Source organism: Anabas testudineus, chromosome 22 (assembly GCF_900324465.2).
Source record: "Anabas testudineus chromosome 22, fAnaTes1.2, whole genome shotgun sequence".
NCBI lineage: Eukaryota > Metazoa > Chordata > Actinopteri > Anabantiformes > Anabantidae > Anabas > Anabas testudineus.
Genome location: NC_046630.1, coordinates 4847219 through 4857701, shown reverse-complemented (window position 1 = coordinate 4857701; position 10483 = coordinate 4847219). Strand labels below are relative to the sequence as shown.

The 10483-nt window shown below is 40.2% G+C and overlaps 2 protein-coding genes across 2 annotated transcripts; one reads left to right on the top strand and one right to left on the bottom strand.

Moving 5' to 3' along the window:
* The first annotated feature begins 286 nt into the window (after positions 1 to 286).
* cdkl1 (cyclin-dependent kinase-like 1 (CDC2-related kinase)) lies at positions 287 to 7313 on the top strand. The gene is made up of 10 exons (XM_026339464.1): positions 287 to 388; positions 1120 to 1358; positions 2362 to 2483; positions 4687 to 4759; positions 5169 to 5259; positions 5519 to 5719; positions 5975 to 6057; positions 6196 to 6252; positions 6352 to 6513; positions 6869 to 7313. Exons 2-10 carry the CDS (start codon positions 1191 to 1193, stop codon positions 6968 to 6970), a joined length of 1059 nt encoding a protein of 352 aa, XP_026195249.1. The 5' UTR covers positions 287 to 388; positions 1120 to 1190; the 3' UTR covers positions 6971 to 7313.
* A 117-nt stretch (positions 7314 to 7430) lies between these two features.
* dmac2l (distal membrane arm assembly complex 2 like) lies at positions 7431 to 10433 on the bottom strand. Its single transcript, XM_026339487.1, has 5 exons — positions 10288 to 10433; positions 10060 to 10161; positions 9123 to 9331; positions 8138 to 8309; positions 7431 to 8017 (listed from the first exon to the last, which is right to left on the bottom strand). Exons 2-5 carry the CDS (start codon positions 10152 to 10154, stop codon positions 7903 to 7905), a joined length of 591 nt encoding a protein of 196 aa, XP_026195272.1. The 5' UTR covers positions 10155 to 10161; positions 10288 to 10433; the 3' UTR covers positions 7431 to 7902.
* Between the last annotated feature and the right edge of the window lie 50 nt (positions 10434 to 10483).

Below are 10483 nucleotides of genomic sequence, written 5' to 3'. Positions count from 1 at the left end.
TAACAGAAGTGAATGTGAAATACCACAAATATATAATAATGATCTTCTTCTGTACTGTATAGACTGAAATATATTAATGGGTTGTAAAAAGCAAGAACAACATGTGATCTTTAATAAAGTGCCAGATTACATGAGGAATTTCTGAATATTAAGTTATTGACGTTTTAAATAATGAGTTGTTTTTATTCCAGTCATGCAGCGGCTGTGTTTTATTTTGAAAAGCAGGGCCGGATGTGCAGTGAGGGACTATAAAGCAGCTGAGCTCGGATCAGCAGCAACAGTTGATCTGTGATCGACCTCCGGAAAGGTCGGTGTCTGCAAGAACAAACAGCTCCTCTATGGATCTGAATCTCTGACTGAGAAACACCTGAAGACATTTTCTCTGCAAGTAGGTTTAAATATTCCGTTTTTATCGCGGACAGGAGCGTTTTTACTGAGCTTTTATCACAGAAGTATGAAAATGGATCAACTATTATGATCAGCTGATTTCAGGAGCGACTTTACTCAGACTTATTATTATTACTATAATTTCTTCATATATAAACATCAAACTGTTTTAAAACATGTAATGTGAACTCTTAATTGTCTCTTTTTGCCATTTATTTATAATTTCCTTGTTGCTTGTTTATTAGTGCACAACTTTGATTTTATTCCCATGGCTGTTCACGCTCTACCTCTATCATTTGTTTTGCTCTGTGTCCCCTCAGGGAAATTACCTAATATATTTGCATTGCAAATGTTTTTGTTACGCAACCAAACTGGTGTAAAGTTGCCTCTAAGCATTTAAATTTGTCTTTTGGAAGCAGTGGAATGGTTTATTTCAAACATTTAGGTCCCGCATTCAAGAAAATAACACATCTGCACTTGAATGCAGATAATATTCTGTATATATTGATGTAATTAGATGCTTATCAAGTTTTGAATGTGATTTTCAGTGTATTTGCATAATGTACGTATTATCACAGAATTATCTGGTTCTTTTTCTGAGGCAAAAAAACCTTGATGTCACCCGAATTTGACAATTTAAACAATTCTCAATATGCATTTCTTTTGGATTCAATTGGTTAACTGCAGGTCATTACCCTCATTCTTCTTCTCTGTATTGTTCTTCTACTGCAGGCAGTCCGCACTCCCTGGGGCCTCCTGGAAAATAGTGTCCACCTTCAAATGAACTCCGGAGCAGCCTGAGGATGGAGAAGTACGAGAAGATTGGAAAGATCGGAGAGGGCTCCTACGGCGTCGTCTTCAAGTGCAGAAACAAAGACACGGGGCAGATTGTCGCCATCAAGAAGTTTGTGGAGACAGAGGACGATCCCATCATCAAAAAGATTGCACTGAGGGAGATCAGGATGCTCAAGGTAAAGACACAACCTGCCTCAACTCTTCCTTTCTCCACCGAAAGCATTTGTAACTTTCCTCGGCTTCCATTCAAATCTCTTTTGATACCCACTCTTTTTACAGACAGATGTGTCTTATTAAAGAACATCTAAAATTCTCCCCTGGAAATGTGATGTAAACATTGAAATCCTCTGATGCTGTAGCTGATTTTCTTTTATTTGACGTTTTAAAAAGCGTCACATTTTCTTTTATGTGCCATGACATATACAGTGTCCTCTCTGCTGTGCAGAGCAGCAGGTCACCATGCAGTGGATTCTGCAGACAGACGAGAAGCATTTTTATAGCAGCTGCACAAAGAAACTCTCATTCAAAAGAGGTTTTAAAGGGTTGTAATCAGATGAAGAAAAAGCCTGCAAGGTCAGAGACGAATATACCGCCTCGATTAAAACCTGTACTTTTACAGAAGGAAATCAGAAATGTTGCAGGTGACCATCACTGTTGCTGTTTTTAGCTATAGCACAGTAAACTGGCAGCTTAACTGAATCTCACCGCGCTGAGTCTTTAGTGTTGCTTGACAAAAACATCAGCATCAGTTGTTTTATAGTTGCCTTCTTAGAGGATAAAGAACAAAAAACAATACTATTCAATCTCTTTTTACATTTTATTGTTAAGCCTGTTTTAAGATGCAGATTCGAGCTTGTTTTTTGTTTTCTTTTATGTTGCATGATAGTTATCAAAGATGCTCTGATACAATTGAGAGTGGTTTAATTAGTCATGCGGTAGGTGGGAGTGTTCGCGGCCTGCAGGACACTGGGAGCTCATAAATAGGACAGGATGGGGACGGGTTGTCAGGGGCAACAGCATGTTTATTACCGTCTGTTTACAGTTTGTTTGATGAGATTAAACCAAAGAAACCCTAACCCTAACCCCGTCAGACTCTTCTAGTTTTGTGTGGATAGGTATGTTCTGTATTTTCAGGCTCTCTCTTTAAAGATTGTTTGTCTTCGCTTTGTGTCTGTGCAGCAACTGAAACACGCCAACCTGGTGAATCTCATCGAGGTTTTTCGACGGAAGCGGAAACTTCACCTCGTGTTCGAGTACTGCGATCACACGGTCCTCAACGAGCTGGACCGCCATCCCAGAGGGTGTGTGACTAAAACTGTTCACCTTCCTGAACACAAAGGCCACAGAGCCACATTCGATTTGAGGACCTTATAAAGTTGACACTGTCTAGTAGAGTTGAGCTGATAATCAACATATTCCCTCTTTAGCTTTACTTTGCTGCAGCTAGTGTCGGACTGTGCATGTCTGCTGTTTGGTGATGAGCAGGTCGAGGACAGTGGGTGTGTGGCAGCTGCAGAAAGGGTGTTGAACATGCACAGAAAAGCAGTAAAGTCGGGGCCTGTAAAACTAAACAATGGGTTGAATGAATAATTCCCAGTGGGTTCAACACCATGAGAAGCTCCCTTTACATTAGTCAATTCATATATTAATCCATTTAAAAAGATCGACCAGTGCAGCTTTAAGTGATGAAACAAATTGTCAAAGAACATTATTCTGCATTTTTTTTACATAAATAGTGAACAACACCCTCGTGTTCCAAGATTTTCCGACTTAACTATGATTTTTCTTTGTGCCGTTAAGTTCTGCTTAAAGTTGAGACAAATAACTGGGAAAAGAAATTAAGTAAAGCAGATTTTTAAAAACAGAGTGTTGAAAAGAGGACGTATTTGATTTCTTTCAGAGGCTAAAATAGTTTAATTAAGTCAGATTATCAGGCTGAGTAATTCTCTAAATCATGACAGATCATGATTAATGTTTCGGCTCATCGATCAACAAGACGATTGATCAAAGGAAAAACGAATTCAATTCAAGATCGTGAGGAGGATTTTTGACAGAATAGTCTCAACACAAATGTTCTTGAGACTTCTCACCCACACGTGTTTATAAAGTTGTTTATATACAATAGTTTTTCACACATTTGTCAAATCTCAAAATAGGTTGGATTTATTCTAAAGTACCAAAACAAGCAGCGTTAAACAGAAACATAATAAACAGAATGAAACGAGGACTTTTCTGAGTTGTATGAATCGAGCACACAGCTGCTGCTCAATCCAAACAGTCGCTCTGTCACAGTGAAACATCGAGAGCATAAATCTCAGTTTGGCCTGTGTACTTTCTATTATCTCTACATTACATATACACCACACTGGGCTTTGTCCGGCTCTGATGGGCACAACGCTCATCTCCAGGGAGGCTGACCCGCTCACTGTGGTATGTTTACAGTGATTTTCTCCCAGGATGCTTTGCTTTTCTGGGAGCTGTTGGGACTCTTTAGGTTCGGCCACATTTTATATGGAGTGTTTTCGCTGTCTCGTTCCTCCTCTCTGGTCCTGGCCTGTAGCCGTGCGGTTAAACAGGGTTCAAAAAGAAGAGAAAACAAAGTGGGGAGAAGGGGCGGAGATCGTTATGAATCACCAGTCACAAGGCTCAATTTAGCCATTTCCACGGCAACACTGATAGATGACGGCCCCTGAACCAACAAAGCCTCAGTGTTGAGCACGAAGGCACAATGGAAACAGCAGAGCTGTTCAGTGTCGTCTGAGGGAAAAGAGACGTCTGAAAACCAGAGCTGCACAGAGCAAAGCTAAACACAGCTTCTGCTTTTCTTTAAAACATCTTTTTATTGTTTTGACAAAGGGAGAAACTAAGCATCAAGGCACAAACAGGCTGAGAAACATAACGTATCCTCTCTGATCACAGGGAGGAAGGCGGCTCTACTCCTCCTTACTGAAGACTGTCTCTGCTCCCTACTAATCAGCTCATTAGTTCATCTTTCATCACAGTTTTCTGTGAAATCTTTTATGTCTTCGAGCTGGGTACGGTCATTTGTTTCAACCTTTTCAGCAGGATCGATACATTTTTATATTTGTACAATATAAAAATTCTAATAAGATACAGAAGTGTGGTTATTTCTACAGCAGGTAGATCAGTTTTAGCCGTGCTATGGAACGAAAAGTTGCTCCACCACTTCTGAAATACAGTGGCTGTATACGCAGTGTGCAGACAGAAAAACCACAACAAGTTAGAACCGTGTGCAAACTACATTTAAGTAACCTGTAGTAAACATATATAACATAAAACCAGTAAAAGGATCTTAGATCTTATCTCTTCCCATATTGTGAAGTAAAAGGTACAACAGGAAATCCTTGTTTTTCTGTCACACTCCTCTCAGGGAGTTTTTAATAAGTGAACCCTGTGCTGTGTGTTATTACCAAGGTCCTGGTCCTTTAACCAGTTTAATCAGCCAAACATGTTGAATTTCCTTCGTGTCTTTTTGTCTCACAGTGTCCCGGAGCACCTTGTTAAAAGTATAACCTGGCAGACGCTCCAAGCTGTCAACTTCTGTCACAAACAAAACGTAAGTGATCGACAGTCTCTCTCTCTCCTACCTGTGTGTCTGTGTGGATACACTCTGGATGTTTTTCAGTTGTCAAACCTTCCCTACAGCTTGTGTTTTGAGTTCCTGTGGCCTCCTCCCTCCTCCAGCTCCCACCATCCCTTCTGCTTTATGGCTCCTTTTTAACAAGAATTCCTTCCCCTTGGCTGAGCACCAGTTAATGTGTCACCTAGACACAACAAATGCTACACGGGCCCCCATTTACCAGTGGCATGAAGTCCAGAAAGCACCGTCTCTCTTTCTGCTGTTTCCCACGCAGCCGCTTTATCCTCAACATCTCCTAATCACAAATATCTGAGGAAGTTATTGAGTTTTGAGCCTATTTAAAGTTATTAAAGTGATTAAATTTGACCATTTCCTGTCTGTGCAGTGTATTCACCGCGACGTCAAGCCGGAGAATATTCTCATCACCAAACACCAAGTCATCAAACTGTGTGACTTCGGGTTCGCCAGGATTCTCAGTAAGGTTTTAAGATTTTATCCACTCATATCACATACTTGACAGCGCCACCTGGTGGACATGATTGTCTCCAAACGTGCAGTATTTATTAGTGTTGTAGGTGCAGTGCTGCTCATTAAAGATTAAATGTTCCACACAAAAAGATGAATTGCAGACAAAAGTCGAAGCTGAAGAATTTCTACACAACGATGCACATTTTCTTTTAACTATCTTGATCTCATGGCTCATTTTCCCCTTTTCTGTGCTGTGTGTGCCACCAGCTGGTCCCTGCGACTACTACACAGACTACGTGGCCACTCGTTGGTATCGGGCCCCCGAGCTGCTGGTGGGAGACACTCAGTATGGCCCTCCGGTGGACGTGTGGGCGATCGGCTGTGTGTTCGCCGAGCTGCTTTCAGGGATTCCTCTGTGGCCCGGGAAGTCTGACATGGACCAGCTGTACCTGATCAGAAAGGCTCTCGGTGAGTTGAGTCTGACATCGTCTCTTTTACATCACAGTACAGGCCTTACTATGCTGATAATACATTTAAATATACATATATGTGTGACTGAGGATGAAATAACTTTAGATAGAACCAGGTCTGTGTGAAACAATCAACATATGCTTATAGTGAACGTCGAGATTAATGATTTTACATGTTCCTTGGGCCTGGAGGAGGAAGATTTTTGTTGACTAACTCACTGTTGGTTGTTGGTCTTTGTCTTGTCCCCTGTAGGAGACCTGATCCCTCGTCATCAGCAGGTTTTCAGCAACAATCAGTTCTTCAGTGGAGTTTCCATCCCAGAGCCACAAGAGATGGTGAGTATTGTAGTCCACATACATCTGTTCTGCTATCTACATTAGCTGTTGTCAGTGGTTCTGTCAGTTTAGTTTTTAGTGAGTTGTTTAAATTAAAAACAATATAAATCATCTTCTGTCATTTTCTTCTTCCTGTAGGAGCCTTTGGAGCAGAAATATCCAAACTGCTCTCACTTGGCTCTAAGTCTCATGAAGGTAAAGACATCATCTGTAACCTAAAACATTCTGGACATGACTATCATTTCAAAATATCCCTGACCCGCGTCCTCATGCTTGATGGTTTTGATGGTCTAGGGTTGTCTGAGGATGGACCCATCGGAGCGACTGACCTGTGAGCAGCTCCTGCAGCATCCGTATTTCGACAGCCTGCGAGAAAAGAACGAGCGAACGTCTCGAGAGCAGGACCGCTCCGGCAACAAGAGGACACATTTACATCGCAAACACCGTCCTCCTGGGGTAAACAGCCTTCTCTTTTTTAAAAGGAATGACTAAAAACAATGTAACAAGCAAACTAAACACTGATATTCTGTCACATTTAAGGTGTTTTAAGTATATATTTTAGTATTTTCATTGTAAGAAATTCTAGGACAAAACAGTGGATGTATGTGTGTGTCTTTTTTTTTTTTTATATATTTGGTAACATTAGAAGAAGCCATTCTTCACCCACAAACTAACTTATTTTTTAAAGATTTCATTGAGGTTTTATCAAATTTCTAATCCCTATGAAATTATTGTATGTTTTTAATAATTTATTGCTCTCAGATTTGTTTCTGATACCGTTTTTCTTTTTCTTGCTTTTATCATTTGCCAGTATTTGCCACAGCTGACAGGCAGCAGCATCTTTCCAGCTCTGGACAATAAGAAGTACTACAACAACCTGCGCAGGTTCAACTATCACCTACCAAACATTTGAACACACTGATCTGAATTTAACCCTGAAGACCTACAGCTGTCAGCGTTTTCTGAAAAATCTCAGGAAATGAAGCAGAAAAAACAGGGCGCGTTTCTACGTGAAGCATCTTGACACTGATGTTCGTCTATGCACTATTTCCCAACATATTCATTAATGTTGGTTTATGTATGTTGCCTACACTTCAAGCTCATTTTGTTGTATTTTGTATACATGTCTAAAGACAAAGAGCGACACGCTGCTCTGCTCATAGTCGTCAAGTAGACTGGAGGTAAAACTACGATGTAATGCCTTGCCTGGTTTGCCAAATGTATTTTTTATAAAACGAAGGACTCTGTAAGAGTGACATGTTTGTCTGAATGTTTTATGTTGTTCAATTCACTGTCTCAAGTAAGTTATATAGCAGAACACAAACCTTGACAGATAATGACTGATGAGCATTTCTGAAAATAATATTTATTGATGTCAGGGAATCCAGGGAATCCAGTTTTAAATATTCCTTTAACGGACTTCCATTAGCATTTAGCAGATACAATATCACATTGTACTTATTATCTCTGGAACATTGGTGCTAAGGATGTTTTCAGCCATCTGTCTGTCCTCATATTGTATAAACGCCAAATTAATCTCAAAAGAAATGATTTAAAAGTCTCAAATTGTTGAAATCATCATCATGAGTTTTCACACATTGTTTCTCTCAGTGTACCTACATACGAGGTAACCTTTAACATCTTGAATGTTGAGAATATAATAAAATATCCTTCTATTGGTGTCAACAATGTAAAGTGCTTTAACTTCTCTTGGCTGGACCAGTTTTCTCTTTTATGACATTTACATCTATAAATACATGTTTTAGGTGAAGAACCTGCATGTTCCGTCTTTTCCTCAATTAAGATTTTACTTTGAAAACCTTAAAACAGGAAGTCCTTTCTCAGTCAGTCAAGGTCCAGTGCTAAGTCCAGACGTGGCAGTGCCGTTTGTAGTCTGTTAACTGTCGTCTGTTGATCTTTGATTCCCGGTAGATCACTAAGAAAGAGATACTCCAGATTCCTGTGTATTATAAATACTCAATTACTACTCAGATTATTTTTAATATAATGAAATTGGTGAATCATTGATCTTTTGATGTCAACAAAATGGATAAAATAAATAGAAATGTTGAGTACTCACTTGAGTTTGTGCAGGGCGATGACGCCCTTGTCGGTCACATTTCCACATGACACGACCTCCATCATGTACAAACTCTTCTGCAGATTCTCTATGGAGCTCAGCCTCTCCAGGCAGGTGTCTTCAATGTAGATACATTTGTTGAGTTTGATTTCCTCCACACACGTCAAACCATCTACAAACAATGACACAAAAACAGCATCAGCACAGTGCTGGAGCCAACAAGGTCAGAGAATGTGTATCTGTGCCCGCCTGGTGTAAAACATCCCGGTCACTTGCGTCACTTTTGGATAATCAGTCCGAGGGAGATGCACTTTCACCCTCGCCTTGCCTTTCTTGTTAAAACAGAAAGGGGAATCACTTTCAGGTCAGCAGTACAGGTCAAGCTCATGTTAACATACCTGATGCAAAATTTACACTTTCTGAACATGGCTTTAATCTTTAAATAGGCTTTTCGTGAGGGTCTCATTAGTCTGTTAATCCAACACTTGACATTCGAGTTCAGAGTGAAATATAGTGACTGCTACTGGGTTGATTCCCTGACACTGTACGGATACTCATGATCCCCAGAGGGTGAATGTGCTGATCCCTTAATTTTCTTTCTATTACTACAAACAAATCAAATAATTATTATGACATTATATGTATCATATGTATTAATTCTAATATGTTTTCTTTGTTGATTATCATTTTATTATCAGATACCTCCTTTTTCAATTCAGAATTTTGCCTTAAAATGATACACTTTTTGTATTTAGTTAAGAATATGGACTTTCAGGACGTTTTGACCATTAGTGGTTTTCTCTTCTTGTTTCTACTGTTTATATAAAAATTTTCATGAATGTTTTATTTATAAATGGTGGGACATGAGCACTGTACCTGGAGTTGTTCTTGTCTTTTTCACTTACGTGATGGGGGGAATGGTAATGAGATTGGTACAAGTCACACAAGGAGAAGAACATAATATTCTCCACACTGTAACACTGACCCAGGTGGTCAAACCCTCTGTACATGATGCAGGATTCAGTAGCGTCAATTGCCTGGATCTTGTATCTGCCCAGAGGCCCAGTTGGCAGCCCGTTGTAGTCGTGATGCCAGCGATCGAAACCTTGGAACCTTACTTTGGCACCACATCTCAGCAGCCACTCTGCTGCGGCTCGGTCTGGACCAACAGCTTTGATCCTCTCATAGTCCACCCTGAGTGAAGAGCAACAGACATTCAAAGTATGGTACCTGCTGATGACGTGATGTGAAGATTTGTTTGGATAAATAGTAGGGAGTCGAGCATGTCAAATAACCAAATCATCCTCTGTAGCACGTACACAAAAAATTATGAACAAGACGTGAATCATATGCTATGACTTTACCAGCTCCCACCACCACCATCACAATATCAAATGAGGGAATATCTTTTGGAGTTTTGGTGCTCATCCCTCCAGCAGAACTCCAGACTTGGAGAATCAATGCCAAGGCCCACACAAGCTGTTTTGAAAGAACATGGTGGCCCAGTACCTTACTAACACACTTAATGTTGTTTTTTCTTTAATATGGCACCTGTTTGTAAATTTCTAAACAAATTCTTTGATCATGTTTTGTTTAGATTGTAAGAAATGTGTACAATTAATGTTGGTATTCATACTGAGGTCATAGTTTCAGGTGGCCCGAAGAGCTGAACTCTAACACCTCAACAAAACCTGAACATTACAGGCATCATAACAGGTACATTCGATTATACAGGTGTAGCCTATAAAGTGAGCCTTGGATTCATGTTTGTGTTTAAGCTAACTGAGATGTGTAGGTAGGTTAAGTGCTGCCTGTATCACATTTCTGTTTGTCTGAATGACAAACGAAACGTGAATTGCTGTGTAAATACTCGCTACCACCTGTACGTTGATTGGTGTGCAGGTACATTAATGTTGTCTCACTTGTTGAAAACTGCATTAAGCCAACCCCAGAAGTGTCTGCGGCCCCACTCCCTGTGACTCACAGCGGACTGCACCGCCTTCGACAACAGTCTCATGTCTGAGCTGAAAATAAATAGAAAATAATTAAAACGTAAACTTTGGTATTAGATTTAAATGAAAAATAAGTTCGAATAAATTGAAAGTTAATAAAACCTGCGACAGAGGAGAACTGGATTGAATAAATCTCACCTGTCTTCCAACAGCGCAGAATGTTTACATTTGGGACACGGCCATCGCTGTAACCTTTCACCCTGTGACGCAATAAAGAACGCGTCGTCCTATTGGCTGAGCGCGTTTACGTACAAGCGTCAAACGTGCGTTGGACGTCCTCGGCTGCATGGGGGTTAAACTGTGACAACAGAGGGGAGGAAACACCAACACAACT

Excerpts from the sequence above, each read along its gene's own strand:
- cdkl1 (XM_026339464.1), top strand. The coding sequence starts at position 1,191 with ATGGAGAAGTACGAGAAGATTGGAAAGATCGGAGAGGGCTCCTACGGC. Across the intron at positions 1,359-2,361 it reads GGGAGATCAGGATGCTCAAG|CAACTGAAACACGCCAACCT; the intron begins GTAAAGACACAA and ends GTGTCTGTGCAG. Across the intron at positions 5,260-5,518 it reads CGGGTTCGCCAGGATTCTCA|CTGGTCCCTGCGACTACTAC; the intron begins GTAAGGTTTTAA and ends GTGTGCCACCAG.
- dmac2l (XM_026339487.1), bottom strand. The coding sequence starts at position 10,154 with ATGAGACTGTTGTCGAAGGCGGTGCAGTCCGCTGTGAGTCACAGGGAG. Across the intron at positions 9,332-10,059 it reads CTTAATGCAGTTTTCAACAA|GGTGGACTATGAGAGGATCA; the intron begins GTGAGACAACAT and ends CTCTTCACTCAG. Across the intron at positions 8,018-8,137 it reads ATCGCCCTGCACAAACTCAA|GAATCTGGAGTATCTCTTTC; the intron begins GTGAGTACTCAA and ends TATAATACACAG.